General features: G+C 45.4%; 1 protein-coding gene across 4 annotated transcripts in view; it reads left to right on the forward strand.

Annotated features, from left to right (window-relative positions):
• The window catches only part of top3b (DNA topoisomerase III beta), a 144,843-nt gene that overhangs the window by 80,989 nt on the left and 45,062 nt on the right, over positions 1-18,792 (forward strand). For all 4 annotated transcript variants that reach the window (XM_061815878.1, XM_061815879.1, XM_061815877.1 and 1 more), the window contains 5 exons: positions 417-571; positions 4,462-4,567; positions 13,846-13,992; positions 14,846-15,019; positions 15,339-15,467. In XM_061815878.1, coding sequence (XP_061671862.1) covers positions 417-571; positions 4,462-4,567; positions 13,846-13,992; positions 14,846-15,019; positions 15,339-15,467 — 711 coding nt within the window. The remainder of the gene's footprint in view (positions 1-416; positions 572-4,461; positions 4,568-13,845; positions 13,993-14,845; positions 15,020-15,338; positions 15,468-18,792) is intronic.

The raw sequence follows: 18,792 nt of genomic DNA on the forward strand, positions 1-18,792 counted from the left end.
CTACAAAGTATGAGGGTTTAGTGCCCTGAATTCCCAAGACAGTGATGAACATTCCTTTATACCAGCTTTTTTGGAATGTGTTCCAGGTATACAAATTCAAAATTAGTTTATATTGCAAAAAAAAAGAAAATGTTTTTCAGTTTGAACATTAAATATTTTGTCTTTGTTGCGTTTTCAATTCAATGTAGGTTGAAAAGAAATGGAAAATCATATTCAGTTTTTATTAATACGTTTTACATAACGTCCCAAACTCATTGTAATTGGGGTTTGTAAATTACGTACGGTTGTCTTGAGCAATACTATATTTTAGTTGCTTCAAAACATAGGTTTTTCTTTATTGTAAGACATTATTTTATTCTTGTCCTTTCTGTCAGTTTAGGTTTTAGTCTAATTAGGAACATGTTTTTATGTCTCAGGTATGGGTCCACAGTATACTATGCAGGTTGCTGAGCGTTTATACACACAGGGTTTCATCAGCTATCCTCGGACGGAAACGACGCATTATCCAGAAAACTTTGACCTGAAGGGAACACTGAAGCAACAGATTAACTCTCGTTTTTGGGGAGAGGAGGTGAGAGATTGAGTATGCCGCTGCACATTTGTTGCTTGATGTATTTAAAGGAAGACTTTGTCGAGACTATGAGTAATGGGAGCACACATTAAAAGGTTAGTAGATGAGGGTTCAGTGTTTTTTTAATGCCAGAGTTATCTTCAGATTTCACCGGGAAACATCTCTAAATTGGAAAAGTATTATCAAAATTCCTGTCTCGCTCAGACATTCCAATGAGCCCGGCTGGAAAACTGACAGCCAATCAGCGTTTGCCACACCTACAGTGCTTCCTGTTCTCACCCCCTATTGCTCGCTGATACGGTTCATCGAACACTGAAAATTCACTATCTCATTTTTTTTATGATTTTTGTGAAAAATAATTACAAACACACAAAGCAAAAATAGCATGATATACAATGTTGAAGCCTGTGCGCTTGAGCACGAATACACACATCCAACACTTGACGTGTTATAGGGAGGGCGTGGCACTAACGACGAACAATAACTGTCCTATTATATGGACCGTGGAGATTTGATGCTTTTCTGAGCAGTTGGTTTTGATATAGAGATTGTACATCAAGCGTGGCCAGACTTTTTTTTTTCCCCCAAATTTAACTTTTCAAGCACTCCGTGTCTCGCGTTCGACCAGCGGCGGGGATGGGGGGGGTGGTGTGGGTTTGGCACATCTCATCCCCATAGTTGAGGGTCGGAACATAGATCGACTGGTAAATTTAGAGCTTTGACTTTCGACTTAGCTCCCTCTTTACCACAATGGACCGATACAAAGTTTGCATCACTGCAAACGATGCACCGATCTGTTTGTCGAGTTCCTGCTTCATTCTTCCCTCACTCGTGAACAAGACCCCAAGATACTTGTACTTAGGGCAAGATCTCATCCCCGACCCAAGGAGACGTCACGCCACCCTTTTCCGACTGAGGACCATGATCTCATATTTGGAGCTGCTGATTCGCATTCCAGCCATTTTACACTCGGCTGCGAACCGCTCCAGTGAGAGTTGGAGACCACGGTTTGATGAAACCAACATCATCTCCAAAGAGCAGAGATGCGATCCTGGGACCATCAAACCAGACACCCTCTACTCCTTAGCTGTGCCTAGAAATTCTTTCCGTAAAAGTTATGAACAAAATCGGTGACAAATGGCAGCCTTGGCGGAGTCCAACTCATACAGGGACCGAACAGCCAGTATAAGGGGGTTCAGTACCCCAGAGAACCCATAGAACCAGGCCTGGAGGTGTGGCTTGAAGGCAAGCGCCTGGTGGCTGGACTTGCACCCATGAGGCTCAGCCGGGCACAGCCCGAAAGGGTAACATGGGTCTCACCCATGTTGCCCTTTCTTTTGTTTGTGCTTATGCACCAAACAGCAGTTCAGAGTACCCACCCTTTATGGAGTTCTTAGAGGGAGTGCTGGAGAGTGCCCCCTCTGGCGACTCCATCATTCTGCTGGGGGGCTTCAATGCCCATGTGGGCATTGACAATGAGACCTGGTAGGGCCTGATTGGGAAGAACAGCCCCCCAATCAGAACTCGAGTGGTGTTCTGTTACTGGACGTGCTCATCCATTACGAACATAATGTTCAGGCATAAGGGTGTTCACATGTCCACCTGGCACCAGGACCCCCTAGGTCGCAGTTTGATGATTTACTTTGTGGTTGTGTCATCAGACTTGCGACCACATGTCTTGGACACTCGGGTGAAGAGACGGGCGGAGTTGTCAACTGATCACCACCTGGGGGTGAATTGGCTCCGATGGTGGGGGAAGATGCCTGTCGGATGTGGCAGGCCCAAATCTATTGTGTGGGTCTGCTGGGAACGGTTGGCAGATTCCCCTGTCAGAAGGAATTTCAAATCCCACATCCGAAAGTTTGCTCACATCCCGCAGGAGGCGGGAGGTATTGAGTCCGAGTGGACGATGGTCGGGGCTTCCATTGCTTAGGCGGCCGACTGAAGCTGTGGCTGTGAGGTGGTTGGTGTTTGTCATGGCGGCAACCCACAAACGCGTTGGTGGACACCCACAGTGAGGGATGCTGTCAAGCTGAAGGAGTCCAATCGGGCATTTCTGGCCTTTGGGACTCTCGAGGGAGCTGATAGGTACCAGCTGGCCGAGTGAAATGCAATTTTGGTGGTCACTGAGGCAAAAACCCGGGCATGGGAGGAGTTCAGTGAGGCCATGGAGAACAACTTCAGGATGGCTTCAAGGAAATTCTGGTCCACTGTACGGCGTCACAGGAGGGGGAAGCAGTGCACCGTCAACACTGTGTATAGTGGGGACGGGCGTTGCTGACCTCCACTCGTGATGTTGTGAGTCGGAGGGGAGGTTACTTCGAAGACCTCCTCAATTCAACCAACACGCCTTCCCACAGGGAGGCTGAGTATGGGTGCTCTGAGGCGGGCTCTTCTATCTCTGTGGGGTTGAGGTCACCGAGGTGGTGAAAAAGCTCCTTGGTGGCAGGGCCCCAGGGGTTGATGAGATTCGCCTGGAGTTCCCAAGGGCTCTGGATTTTGTGGGGCTGTCCTGGTTGACACTCCTCTGCAACATCGTGTGGACATCAGGAATCCACTGGATTGGCAGACTGGGGTGGTGGTCCCCCTTTTCAAGAAGGGTGACTGTAGCGAGTGTTCCAACTATCGAGGCATCACACTCCTCAGCCTCCCTGGGAAGGTCTACTCAGGGGTACTGGAGAGGACGGTACGTTGGGATGTCGAATCTCAGATTCAGGAGAAGCAATGTGGTTTTTGTCCTGGCTGCGGAACCGTGGACCAGCTCTACACTCTCGGCAGGATCCTTGAGGGGACATGGGAGTTCGCCTAACCAGTTTACATGTGTTTTGTGGACTTGGAGAAGGCATTCGATGGTGTCCCTCTGAGAGTCCTGTGGGGGGCTCTTCGGGAGTATGGGGTACCAAACCCTCTGATACGAGCTGTTTGGTCCCTGTACCACTGTCAGATTTTGGTCCGCATTGCCAGCAATAAGTTGGACTCGTTTCCGGTGACAGTTGGACTCTGCCAAGGCTGCCCTTTGTCACAGATTTTGTTCATAACTTTTATGAACAGAATTTCGAGGCTCAGCTGAGGTGTAGAGGAGTGGAGGAGTTCAAATATCTTGGGGTCTTGTTCATGAGTGAGGGAAGAATGGAACAGGAGATTGATAGATCGCTGAAGTGTCTGCAGTGATCCGGACTTTGTATCGATCGGTTGTGGTAAAGAGAGAGCTCAGTCGAAAGGAGCAGGTCTCAATTTACCAGTCGATCTACATTCCTACCCTCACCTATGGGCTTAAGCTGTGGGTTCTGACCGAAAGAACAAGATCCCGGATACAAGTGACCAAAATGAGTTTCCTCCGCAGGGTGTCCGGGCTCTTCCTTAGTGATAGGGTGAGAAGCCCGGTCATCCGGGAGGGGCTCAGTGTCGAGCCGCTGCTCCTCTGCATTGAGAGGAGCCAGATGAGGCTGGGGCATCTAATTCGGATGCCTCCCGGACGCCTCCCTGGTGATGTCTCTCTACTGTCTTGGGTATGGCTCGGGATCCCTCCGGAAGAGCTCAAAGAAGTGGCTGGCAAAACGGAAGTCTGGGTATTCCTGCTGAAGCTGCTTACCCCGCGACCCGACCTGGAAAAGTGGTAGATAATGGATGGATGGATGGATGGATGGAGGTTCTTTTCAGTGATTTCTGGATTGAACATGTCTGAAGGTAATCATGCACGGGCGTGATTAGTGGAAATCAACCAGAAATTGTTATTTTCCACAGTTAATTTATTTAAAAAGGTGGGCAATGACTTTTTCCACACAGGGCCAGATTGAGGTTGGAGTTTGTGAACTTTATTTTGTATTTGTTTGTATTTATTTTGTTTGTACTCTACAATCCAAACTGTATGTGGCTGTTTTTCATCACAGGTGAAAAATCTACTTTCAAACGGAATAAACCATCCTAAGAAAGGAGTTGATGTTGGCGATCATCCACCCATAACTCCCATGCATAGTGCCTCTGAAGAAGAATTAGGTAGGTCTCAGAGTGACAGTGGGGCAAAAAACTATTTGGTCAGTTGCCAGTTGTGCAAGTTCTCCCATTTAAAAAGATGAGGGGGCCCTGTAATTTTCATCACAGGTATACCTCAACTACGAGAGACAATTTAAGAAAAAAAACTCCAGAAAATCACATTGTCTGAGTTGGACAAATTGGTAAATTCCCTGGTAAAATAACTATTTGTTCCCCTACAAACAACCAATGTTTCTGGCTCTCACAGACTTGTAACTTCTTCAAGGCTCCTGTGTCCTCTTCTTGTTACCTGTACTAATGGGACCTGTTCAAACTCATCTGCATAAAAGACATTTGTCCACAACCTCATTCACACTCCAAACTCCACTTTGGGTAAGACTGAAGAGCTGTCAAAAGACACCAGAAACAAAATTGTAACCCTGCATCAGGCTGGGAAGTCTGTAATAGGTAAGCAGCATGATGTCAAGAAATCAACTGGGGGTGCAACTATTAGAAAATCAAAACCATACAAGACCTTTGATAATCTTTCCCAGATCTGGGCCTCCATGCAAGATCTCACCCCATGGGGTCAGAATGATAACAAGAATGGTGAGCAAAAATCTCAGAACCATATGAGGAGGACCAAGTGAATGACAAATACTACCATCAGTAACATACTACGCCACCAGGTACTCAAATTTTGCAGTGTCCCCCTGCTTAAGCTATGGACTTGATCCATCTCAAGTTTGCTCGAGAGCATTTGGATGATCCAAAAGGTCTGGGAGAATGCCATAAGGTAACATTAAACCAAAATATAACTTTTTGTTAGAACTTAACATGTCGTGTTTGAAGGAGAAAGAATCCTGAGTTGCATCCAAAGAACATCTTGCCGACTGTGAAGCATGGGAGTGGAAACATGCTTTGGGGCTGTTTTTCTGTAAAAAGACCTGGAAGAATGATCTGTGTAAATCAAAGAATAAATGGGGCCATCGCTTGTGAGATTTTGAGTGAAAACCTTCCATTCACTACAGCATGGAAGATGAAATGTGGCACGGTCTTTCATTGTGACAATGATCACAACCACACTGTCCATGCAATGGAGGAGTGGCTTCGAAAGAAGCATTTAAAAGTCCTGGAGTAGCCTGGCCAGTCTCCAGATCTCAACCCCATAGAAAATTTGTGGTGGGAGTTGAAAGTTTGGCTCAGTGACAACCTCACAACATCATTGCTCTACAGGAGATCTGCTTGGAGGAACCAGGAAAAATACTCGCAACTGTGTGAAAACCTTGTGAAGACTTACAGAAAATGTTTGACCTATGTCATCAACAAAGGGTATAGAACACAAAAGTATTGAGATGAACTTTTGTGATTGACCAAATACTAAATGGACAAAATGGAGAAGCTGGAATCACAATTGACAGATAATCCCTGTGTTCATGATTGATGCATCCTCATTATAATGTAGATGTGGCTTCACCCAAATGCTGCACCAATGGGATCGAACTGAGAACTCCGGCAAAAACGAGGTGTGTACGTGCATAAAGACTGGTGCAATAACAGCATGATTGAGAGACACTGTTCACCCAACATTGAGTGTCGTGTCTGTTAAATTGTGTTCCTTGTGTCCCCATCCTGCCTCAAAGTCTGCGCAGACCAACTTGATCCTTTCTTCACAAAGATCTTCAACTGGTCTCTTGAACTGTGTGAAGTACCAACCTGCTTCAAACGCTCCACCATCATACCGGTCCCCCAAAAAAGAAGCAGTCTTAGGTCTTAGTGATTACAGACCTGTTGCCTTGTTATCTATGGTCATCTAGTCCTTTGAACGCCTTGGGCTGGACCACCTCAAGAATGTCACAGGTCTCCAGCTGGACCCACTGCAGTTTGCCTATCGAGCTAACAGATCTGCGGATGATGCCATCAACATGGGTCTGCACTTTGTCCTTGAACATCTCGACAGCAAGGATACCTACACGAAGATCCTCTTCGTAGACTTCAGCTCTGCATTTAACACCATCTCTGAACTCCTCTCCTCCAAACTTCATCCCATCTCCCAGTGGATCTACAACATTCTGACGGGCAGGACATAGCAGATGAGGACACCAACTCATCCACGCGCACTATCAGCACCGGGGCACCCCAAGGTTGTGTCCTCTCCCCCTGCTCTTCTTGGTCTATGCAAACGACTGCACCTTGAGGCACCCGAATGTCAAATTCCTGAAGTTTGTGGAAGAAACTATAGTCATAAGCCTCATCAAAGACAGCGTTGAGTCTGGGTATCAACAGGAAGTGGCGAGACTAGAGCTTTGGCTGTGGGGTGGTCAACACTCGAAAGACTGTAGAGATGATTGTGGACTTCGAGAGGCAACCCCAGCAGCTCCTGATGATGCCCAACTGTCTTGTGTCAACCATGGAGAGCTTCAAGTTCTTGGCCGTTAGTCTCACAGGACCTGAAGTGGGAGACGGAACATCATCTCCATGCTCAAAAAGCCCAGCAAAGGATGTACTTCTTGTGGCTTCTAAGGAAGCACTTCCTCTCACAAGAGCTGCTGTGACAGTTCTACACAGCCGTCGTCCTGCCAGTACTCTGTACCTCCATCACAGTCTGGTTTGGTGCTGCCGCAAAAAAGGACAGAGCTCGACTGCAACGCACAATCAAAACCGCTGAACAGCTTGTCGGCACCACCCTACCCGCCCTTGAAGACTTGCATACTACTCGAACTAGGTCCAGAGGTCCACATCCTGGCCACCAGCTCTTCCAGCTGCCTACGTTTAGTAACCACTACGAATCAATTCAAGTAAAAACTATCAGGCATTGTTTTTTTCCCTCTGGCAATTAAATCATTAAACTCTTGATCATTAAACCTACTATTTTCCTGCCTTGTGCCATTGTTGAGACACACCCTCACATCCTGGTGGTATTAGTATGAGTATATATTCTGTAAACTACCGCACGATCATAGTCATTGTACTGGTCTATAACGTGAACCGCCAACGGATAAGAGCACTCTGTACAAAATTAACATAATGTGGGGCATTGATGCACTCTTAACTGTTCTAAATAAAAAAGACTGCATCTTGCACATCTTTGACTCCTATAATAGTTGCTACTAACCAAATGTCTCTTGTTCTTTGTTCTTGTTAGTTTATTTGTTCTTTGTTCTGAATGTCGTAGCAGGGCAACACTGACTGCAGGAGACAAATTCCTTCTGTGTTGTTACATACTTGGCAATTCAATCTGATTCTGATTTTACATCCTGAGGGAACTAACGAGCGCCATCATCACTGTTGTTTACATCCTACCAGATTCTAACACTAAAGTTGCCCTCTCTCTAATGCTGAACGTTAACAATGAACAGCAGTGCGCCGACCCTGAAGGCGTTCACATTATAGCCGGCGACTTTAACAAGGCCAATCTGAAGACTGTACTCCAGAAGTTCGGCCTCCATATTAAATGTCCAACAAGAGGTGCAAACACTTTAGTCCCTACATGTACTCTAACATCAAGCTCGACTACAAAACCACACCCCGCCCCCACATAGGTGTATCAGACCCCATTTCCCTGGTGCTCATCCCTTCATACAGTATATCCGCCTCAAATACAGAATCAGGACCACCACAAAGACTGTAATAACGTGGCCAGAGTTTGCACTCAGGGAACTTCGGGACTGCTTTCAACAAATAAGACTCGGACCTTTTCCTACACCAGGACGTGGACAGATAAACGGGCTCCAATGGAAAATACAAAGTTCTGTATGAAAACTGTGCGTGAGGAAAAGCTTCAGGGTTTTTACAAATCAGAAACCCTGGATGACAGTCCAGGTACATTCACTCCTCGGGGCCCTTTCAGGTCAGGTGACAGAGCTTACAACAGACCTCGAGCTGAAATGAAAAAGGGCTAAAAAAAACAAAACTGAATACAAGAGGAGGATAGACTCCCATCTTGCCAGCAATTGACCTCAGGAGGTGTGGCAGGCTCTACAGAGCCTCACAAACATTAGAGGCTGTCATGCGACACCAGGAGACACATGCAAGTCATTGGCTGAGCAGGTCAACAGGTTCTTTGCTCACTTTTATTTATCTTAGCGACACTCAGCTGTGCTCCCACCACCCCCACCAGGCTCCAGTAACTCGATACTTACTGCACAGTAGCATGATGTGAGTGAGGCCGTGAACCCCCGGAAGGCTGATGGCCCGGACGAGCATGTCCATGGAAAGAATACTTTAAGTTAATGAAAGAAGAATATGAGAGAGAAGTAAGAGTAGAAGAGGCAAGTGTGAATGACCACAAAGTGGGAATGATCAGTAAGGGGGAAGTTAGAAAGGCACTGAACAGGATGAAAAATGGAAAGACAGTTAGTCCTGATGACATACCAGTGAGGTATGGAAGCAATCTGGAGAGGTAGCTGTGGAGTTTTTGACAAACTTATTCAATAGAATACTAGTGGGTGACAAGATGCCAAAAGAATGGTGGAAAAATGTCCTGGTTCCCATTTTTAAGAACAAAGGCAATGTTCAGAGCTGTGGAAACTATAGAGGAAAAAAGTTGATGAACCACACAATGAAGTTATGGGAAATAGTAGTAGAGGCTAGAATCAGGACGGAAGTAAGTATCTGCGAGCAACAGTATGGTTTCATGCCTAGAAAGAGTACCACAGATGCATTATTTGCATTGAAGATGCCCGTGGAAAAGTAAAGAGAAGCTCAGCTCAGAAGGAGCTACATTGTGTCTTTGTAGACCTAGAAGAAAGCCTATGACAGAGTACCAAGAGAGGAATGATGGTACTGCATTTGCAAGTCTGGCGTGGCGGAGAAATCTGTCAGAATAGTACAGGACAAGTATGAGGCCAGGAGAACAGCGGTGAGATGTGCCGTAGTTGTGTCAGAAGAATTTAAGGTGGAGGAGGGACTCCATCAGGGATCCGCGCTGAGCCCCTTCCTGTTTGTGGTAGTATTGGATAGGCTGACAGATGAGGTTAGACTGGAATCCCCTTGGACTATGCAGATAATATTGTGATCTGCAGTGAAAGCAGGGAGCAAGGGAAGGAACAATTAGAAAGATGGAGGCACGCACTGGAAAGGAGAGGAATGAAGTGTGAAGCTCCAGGGAGAAAAGATAGCGAGGGTGGAGGACATCAAATATTTAGGGTCAACAATCCAGAGCAACGGTGAGTGTGGTAAGGAAGTGAAGAAACGGGTCCAAGCAGGTTGGAACAGTTGGCGGAAGGTGTCTGGTGTTCTATGCGACAGAAGAGTCTCCGCTTGAATGAATGGCAAAGTTTATAAAACAGTGGTGAGGCCGGCCATGTTGTACGGATTAGAGATGGTGGCACTAAAGAGACAACAGGAAGCAGAACTGGAGGTAGCAGAAATGAAGATGTTGAGGTTCTCGCTTGGAGTGAACAGGTTGCATAGGATTAGAAATGAGCTCATTAGAGAGACAGCCAAAGTTTGGATGTTTCAGAGATAAGGTTAGAGAGAGCAGACTTCGATGTTTTGGACATGTCCAGAGATAAGAGAGTGAGTATATTGGTCAAAGGGTGCCGAGGATGGAGCTGCCAGGCAAAAGAAGGAGAGGAAAACCAAAGAAAAGGTTGATGGACGGGTATAGTGGGAAACTGTTTTTTGTTATTGTTTTTTTACAGTTTATAAATGTATGCTACCAATTTGTGATGTATATTTTTGTTAAACATGACTGAACAACAGCAACCCGCCCTACCACCAACACCACCACCCCGTCCTTGATCTGTCACCTTATCATGGTGAAGTGGTTTGTGTGTCCAAATAATCCTAGGAGCTAGGTTGTCTGGGGCTTCACACCCCTGTTAGGATAACCCACGGCAAAAATGTCAGATGTTAGGGACTAGATAAAATATGGCTTATTGAACCCCAATAACAAGTTTAAAAAAATGCATCTAGGTTTGCTTTGCCTGGATGCAGTTCACTGGGGCCCCCTTCTAGACCCAGGGCTTGGGTGGGGTTCGGAGGTGAGCAACAGGTGGCCGGGCCTTCACCCATGAGGCTTGGCTGGGCACAGCCCAAAAGGGTAATGTGGGTCCTCTTCCCATGGGCCCACCACCTGTGTTAGGAGGCATATGGGTCGGGTGCAGTCGTAGCTGTGTGGTGGCCAAGGATAGGGACCTTGGGGATCCGATACTTGGATACAGAAGCTGTCTAATGGGACGTGGAATGTCACCCCTCTAGCAGGGAATCAGCCTGAGTTGGTGTGTGAAGTCCAAATAGATATAGTCAGGCAAGCCTCCACACACAGCTTGGGCTCAGGTACCAGTCCGGCGCCTGTACGTTGGATTTCATTCCGGTAGATGAGAGGGTAGCCTTCCTCTGTCTTTGGGTTGATGGTTCCTGACTGTTGATTGTGCCTATGCATCAAACAAGAATTTAGTGTACAAACCCTTTTTGAAACCCTTACAGGGAATGCTGGAGAGTGCTCCCGCTGGGGACTCCATCCTTCTGCTGGGGGACCTCACTGCTCACGTGGGCAATCACAGCGAGACCTGGAATGGCATGCTTGGGAAAAACAAACCCCGATCAGAACTCGAGTGGTGTCCAGAACGGTCAGTGTTCTGTCACTGAAGTTCGGCGCTTTTCACCGATTATCCTAAACAAACACCACGTTCGAGCATGTGCACTTGGCACCAGGACATCCAAGGTCACAGTTCGATGATCGACTTTTTGGTTGTCATTTGAATTGCGACCACCTTTTGAAAAATTCGGCGAAGAGAACAAGATGAATCATCTTTATTGTAACGAACATGCAGGCATGTACACAAAAATTGTTCTCAGCATTTTACCCATCACAGTGAACACACTTGTGGGTGGAACACACTGGAGCAGGAAGCAGCTGAAGGACCCAGGGAGAAGTTTGGTGTATTAATGTCTTGCTCAAGAACAACACAGCCATGAGTTCTGGGGATGGTCTAGTTGGGGTCGTGAACTTGTGTCCCCCACGGTGGAAGGCCATAATCTTAACCACTGGTCCACAGCTACCCTGGGTGATGCTGTCAACTGATAGCACCTAGTGGTGGTATGCAGGAGTTTCAACTCTCACTCCTGAAAGAAGTTTACTCATGTTCCTGGGGGTGCGAGGCACATCAGAATCAACTTTATTGCCCAAGTGTGTAAAAAACACACAAGGAATTTTCTCCGGCAGTCATTCAAAATTAAAAAGAACAAAGCAACAACAATAAAAAACAAGACATTTCTGTTTGTATTTTCCTCATAAAAGTTGTACAAGATGTAAAATCTTCATTTAGAATCGATAGAATCGTGTGTTAACGTCCCACATTGAATCTGATTGGATGGTTCCATGCCTCGATTGTTGAGGCAGCAGACCGAAGCCGTGGCCGTAAGGTGGTCGGTGCCTGTCTTGGTGGAAACCCCCGAACCTGTTGGTGGATACCATGTGTAAGGGATGTCGTCAAGCTGAAGAAGGAGTCCCTATCGGGCATTTTTGGCCTGTGGGACTCCTGAGGGAGCTGATGCGTACTGGTTTGCCTAGCAACAATGCAGATTTGGTGGTTGGTGGAGCAGAGTTATAAGATAGGGCACTGCTGACCTCGACTCAGGACATTGTTAGTTGGTGGGGAGAATACTTCAAAGACGTTGTCAATTCCACCGGGAGACCTTCACATAAAGAAGCAGTGTCTGAGTTCTCTGAGTCGGGCCCTCCCATTTCTGGGATTGAGATCACCAAGGTGGTTATAAAGCTTCTCAGTGGAAAGACCCTGTTGGTGCATCAGATTTGCCGGGTGTTCCTAAAAGCTGTGGATATTGTGAGACTGTCTTGCTTGGTATGCATCAGCAACATCACGTGGACATTGGGGATCTGGATTGGCAGACTGTGGTCCCCCTTTTTAAGAAGTGGGACTGGAAAGTGTGTTCCAATTCCAGGTGGATCACAATCCTCAGCCTCCCTCCTGAGGCCTACACAGGGGTGCTGGAGACGAGGTTCCGTCAGGAAGTCAAATCTCAGATTCAGGAGGAGCGATATGGTTTTTGTCCTGGCCATGGACGTGGATCACCAGAATCTGTAGGCCAGTCCCTAACCCTAAATAAAATTCAATATTTCGCCTGGTTTCTTCATGTTTTAAAGAATTTTAACCATCTTACAAACTGCCTGAATAATCAAACATATGCACACAACTGTGTTTTCTCATTAACTAAATAAAACTAGCCTTGTGAATTTCCTAAATAAGAGCAATAAAAAAGTATTACATGTTCAAATAAAGTACTGCAATTCAGAAACATTTTAAAACAATCAGGTATTACTGCACGTTTTGATCATATGGGAAGCAGGAAAATCATGCATTGTTAAAGTGCATTATACTGTACATTGCGAGAACTGTAGAAGACATCCTTAAATGTTCTATTTTTATAAATTTCCTATTATTTGTTTTTGGTGCAGACACTGCTGACTGGGAACAACCAACATGTTATGCAACACTCTTGTGATGTTTTACATTCTTGAAGAAGTTTTATAATTTAGTCCTTCATGTTATATGTGTGTGTATTTTTATTCTTTGTTTTCTTTATTTTCCTTTGATGCTTTTAAGTCATTATGATTCAGATCTTTGTGATGTTTCCTTTCATGCTTTTCAGTTATTATGATGGGGATCCTTTGTGATGCGGTTTCCTTTCATACTTTTAAGTTGTTATGACGCGGGTCTTTTGTGATGCTGAATTCTGGAATGGTCAAGTGCCTACATAAGGATGAGAAAGACCGTCAACAGGGCTTCTTTACACCGCACCGCTGCTTTGGGTAAAAGTACACTCCTTGGGACAAACTACACGGACGCCTGCTGCCTTACGTCTTTGGACGTTTATGGAACATTCGCTAACTTGGAATATTCGCTGGAAAGAACATTTGCCTTTTTGGGAACATCCGTTCAACGTTGGTGACTATTTGCCGTTTTGACTCGACTACTCTGTGTTTCAAATTCTATTTTGTGTTGGTTATTTTATCGTGTTTGTGTTGTATTGTTGTGTGTGTGATTCAATTATCTTAAACGCAATACAACTGCCTTGTCACATTTTGCTGGTTTGAGCAAAGGGGACGTTATTCTAAATTCACATCTAACAAACATTCAATTGACATCTCTCATGTTGGAGCCATTATTCAGATGAATCCATTTAGTGCAACAGCACTCCAGGTTGAGAGGAGATTTCCTTTACTGCTGACTAATTACCACATTCATCTGAGCACTCTGTCTCATTTGGTAGAAATGTTCAACTTTAAATTAATGTTTTGCACTGCTAATTAGTTCTGCTTATTTTCTCCAAAGGAAGTGATGGCTGGCGCCTTTATGAGTACATAACAAGACATTTCATTGCCACTGTCAGTCAGGACTGCAAATATCTGCAGACAACCATTGCGTTCAACATTGGGACTGAAGTGTTCACATGTAGTGGAAAAACCCTCATCTCATCAGGTAAATTGTTACCAGAGGTCACCAGCCTTTTTGAGGCCGAGGGCTACTTCATGAGCACCGACTGTATGAGGGGCTACGTGACCTGTTTGCGGCAAACTTCCAAAACAAAACTCTGTATACTTCAAATATGTACAAATACTTTATATTATATAACATTATTTTAAAAAATCCTCATTGTAAGCAGGTGGCATGGTTGAGCAGCTGTAGAGTGTTGGCCTCACAGTTCTGAGAACTGGGATTCAAATCCCAGCCCCCGTGTGTGGAGTTTGCATGTTCTGTCCGTGTTTGCGTGGGTTTTCTCCAGGCACTCCGGTTTCCTCCCACATTCCAAGAACATGCATTAATTGGAGACTCTAAATTGCCCCTAGGTGTAATTGTGAGTGTGCCTTTTGTCTGTCTCCATGTGCCCTGCGATTGGCTGGCAACCGGTTCAGGGTGGACCCCACCTACGGCCCGATGACAGCTGGGATTGGGTCCAGCACTCCCGCGACCCTCTTTAGAATAAGTGGCTTAAAAAATTGATGGATGGATTCATGTAAACAAGTCAGATTAAAAATCAAAGCTCAAATAATAATAACAACAATTTGTGACCTGTGGTATTTTTAGAGTATGTCTCGTGGGCACCTTAAGTGGTCCTTGCAGGCAAACATTCGCCCAGGGGCACCGTGCTGGTGACACCTGATCTAGACAATTATTTTGACAATGAGGGATGGATTCTTCCCTACAACACTTTGCATTTGGCTTTCCTTGGTTGAAAATGTTTCTTTGTCAACTACCTACCTACCTGTATATGTAATGTTGTAGTAGTCCACTTACCTAAAAATGTAATCATTAAAATCTGTTTTATTTTCAGGTTACACGGCTCTGATGCCATGGCAGGGAATCTCTCTTGAAGAAGACCTGCCTCTCTGTGGAAGGGGAGACATTTTCACAGTAGATGAGATCAAGCTTGTGGAAATGCAGACTAGTCCCCCAGACTACTTGACTGAGGCTGAACTCATCACTCTTATGGAGAAACACGGCATCGGTACTTCTAAGAGCTGTTTTTGTGCTTGAAATATTGTTTTCATTAATTATTATGTTTGCTCAAAAAGTAAGAAACAGCATATTTTTACTTTTACTGATATTGATGATGAATAATGTTGTTGCAACAGGACCCCTGTTCATCTTGATTCTGTTGTCAATCAATGATGTCATTGAGTCATGGGTCACAAGTAGTGAAAAGCACTGTCTAGCCACCCTGTGCACCCTTTTTTCACAGTATTCCTAGTAATGACTTAAAGAGAAAGCAATGGTTAAACGCAACTTCCAAAAATCAGGTAATAACTTACATTTGTCTCCTGCAGGTACTGATGCCAGTATCCCTGTCCACATAAACAACATCTGTCAACGGAACTATGTGACAGTAGAGCATGGACGCAAGTTGAAGCCTACTAACCTGGGCATTGTCCTAGTACATGGCTACTACAAGATCGGTATACTATCTGGGCTCAACTTCATGGATAATTTTCTCTTGATTGGTTGTCTCTCTGTGGCTTCTGTTTTGGATTTTATCAGAATCAGAAACAGAATCAGATTTAATGGATGTATCTATGTAACAACAATTTGTTTCCGGCAGTCGGTGCCGCCTGGTAGGACATTCATGTTGAGTACTGAGAAGAACAAACAAATTAACAAGAACGAAGAACAATCGACATTTAATTAATGGGAAACTCTTCCTTATAAGAGTCACAGTTGTGCAAAGATGCAAAGTCTTCCAGCATTTAGAGCAGTTATAGTGCGTCAACGCCCCACATTATGTTAAGATTATACATAATGCCCTCAACCGTTCGCAGTTCACTGTAAAAGACCAGTGCAAGTGTGGAAAGGGAGTAGTTTAAAGTGAACAATCGTGTGATAGTCTACAGTATATATTGCTGATACTAATACTCATTGGACAACCAGGGTGTGAGGGTATGTCCCAATAATGGCCCAAGGCAGAAAATAGTAGATTCGCAGATCAAGAATTTAATCACTGAATTGCAAGAGGGAAAAAATGTTTGAAGGCCTGCTAGTTTTGATTTGCATTGATTGGTAGCATTGACCTGATGGAACGAGCTGGAAGAGCTGGTGGGCGGGATGTGCAGGGTCCGAAAGGATCCAGCCCGCCCTGGTCCTAGTTCGAGTGGCATGCAAATCTTTAATGGTGGGTAGGGTGGTGCCGACAATCCGTTCAGCGGTTTTGATTGTCTGTTGCAGTCAGAGTTTGTCGTTTTTTGTGGCAGCCCCAAACCAGACTGTGATAGAGGTACACAGTATTGATTGGATGACCGCTGTGTAGAACTGTCTCAGCAGCTCTTGTGACAGGCCATGTGTCCTCAAAAAACACAAGAAGTACATACTTTGCTGGGCTTTTCTGAGGAAGGAGTTGATGTTCGTCTCCCACTTCAAGTCCTGTGAGACTGCAATTGCCAAGAATTTGAAGGTCTCAACAGTTGACACAAGACAGTTGGAGACCGTGTGGGACAGCCGTGGTGAAGGATGCGTCCTGAAGTTCAAAATCATTTCTACAGTCGGCAGATTGTTGGACGCACAAAAGCTCTAGTCTCGCCACTTATTACGACACGATACGCAGACTCGTCGCTGTCTTTGATGGGACCGATGATTGTGATGTCATCTGTGAATTTCAGGAGTTAGACGGCCGGGTGTGTTTAGAGCAAGAAGAGCAGAAGGAAGAGGACACAACCTCGGGGTCCCCTGGTGCTGGTGGTGCGTGTGGATGTGGTGCTGTGCCCCAGCCTCACCTGCTGTGTCATGCTGATCAGGAAGTTGTAGATCCACTGGCAGATGGTAGGCGATACGGTGAGCTGGAGAAGCTTGGAGGAGAGGACTATAAGGATGATGGTATGAGCTGAAGTCCATGAACAGGATCCTTCCATAGGTTCCCTCAGTGTTGAGATGTTCAAGGATGAAGTCTAGACTCATGTTGATGGCATCGTCCATAGACCTGTTAGCTTAATAGGAAAACTGCAGTGGGTTCAGTTGGGGACCTGTAACATTCTTGAGGTGGCCCGACACGAGCCTTTCAAAGGACTTCATGACCACAGATGTCAAGGCAACAGGTTTATAGTCATTTAGACTTAAGACTGCTGCTTTTTTGGTGACCAGTATGATTGTGGAGTGTTTGAACCACGCTGGGACTTCACACAGTTCTGGAGACCTGTTGAAGATGTTTGTGAAGACAGGAGCAGGTTGGTCTCCGAAGGCTTTGAGGCAAGATGAGGACACGAGGTCTCGGCCCGGCGCTTTGTTGATATTTTGTTCTTTGAAGAACAGCCTCACGTCCTTTTCAAGATGTTAAGCGATGGAGTTGGAGATGTGAGTGAAAGCGTCCTTATTAAACCTGCAGTAAAAGCTGTTCAGATCATCGCCTTGCCCGCTGTTGTTGTCTTCGTGGGAGTGGTGGGGATTGTCACTTGTAATCAGTAAGCAATTGTAATCCTTGCCAGACTGATTTGGAGTTATTAACGCCAAGATGTTTTTCCAGTTTAACTGCATCATCCCTCTTTGTAATGTTAGTTTCTTTAGTCAGCTGGTTTCTAGCGCGATTGTAGAGATCCCTATCCCCACAATGATATGCGTCCTCTTCAGTCTGGCAGAGTTGCCTTAGTCTGTCTGTAAACCACAAAATTGTTATTGAACGTGCGAAAAGTTTTTGTCGATACAGACCACCTCACACCATACGCAGCAACAATATCCGTGAATTCATCAAGGCTGCTCTCTGAATTTTCAAAGACACTCCAGTCTGTGCAGCCAAAGCAGCTATGAAGTTAAAAATTTTCCTCGTGGGTCCACGGTTTAACTGATTTTACCAAAGGCTGTATATAGGTTTATGTAGAATAAGCAATGGTAAGAGAAGCCTAGAGGAGTATGGGGAATTGTGCAATATGCGTGTTTGTGGTATGGCAGTGGTCCAACATGTTATTTTCCAACATCGGACATTTTATGTGTTGCTTATATTTAGGAAGTTTGTGGTTAATTAGCTATGTTAAAATCTCTTGGGAGGATAAGCGGTGATTCTGGGTGTTTTTTCCTCAATCTCGTTTGTCTGCTCACCGAGCGTTAGCAGTGCTGCGTTCACAGTAGGTTGGGGCGGAATGTAAAACCTTACGAGAATGAGAGATGTAAATTCGCGCGGTGAGTAACACCATTTATAGTTCAAGGATAGCGACTCCAAAAGTGGGCTTCAATGTGTGCTGAGCTGCATATCGTCCATACACCATTTCTCATTGATATAGAATCATATTCCACCACCTTTCGATTTCCGCGCAAGTTTCGCGATGTGGTCCAGCCGATAAAGATGAAAGGCGGGTTGTGTTACGCATCTGTTGGGAACGCATCCACAAACCCAAGTCTCCGTGATGCACAGGGCGACAGAACGTCCAGAGTCTTTGCAGGTCTTGATCAGAAGCTCAAGTTCATCCATTTTGTTGGCTAGTGAGCGCAGGTTCCAGTGTCCCCTCCTACGCAGTTGAACTTGTGTACCAGATGGCGACCCTTTGCGCCGTCTTTGACGTGACACTCTATAGAGAGCGTTAGCGTGTAACTCCAGAAAAAAATTCAGCGACTTGGCGAGAGTTGTCCAAAAAAGTCTGGAGAAGAGTCTCTGATGGTTAGCAAGTCATGTGTAGATGAACAAGGAAAGGAAGGGGCTACATCACAAGTACTTTTGTGATGTAGCCCCTTGTGATGTAGTACTCGTTCAGAATGTATGATCAGTGAGTGAATCAATGATCTCCTGCAGGACAATCATATCAAACC

This window comes from Syngnathoides biaculeatus, chromosome 4 (assembly GCF_019802595.1).
Source record: "Syngnathoides biaculeatus isolate LvHL_M chromosome 4, ASM1980259v1, whole genome shotgun sequence".
Classification (NCBI taxonomy): Eukaryota; Metazoa; Chordata; class Actinopteri; order Syngnathiformes; family Syngnathidae; genus Syngnathoides; species Syngnathoides biaculeatus.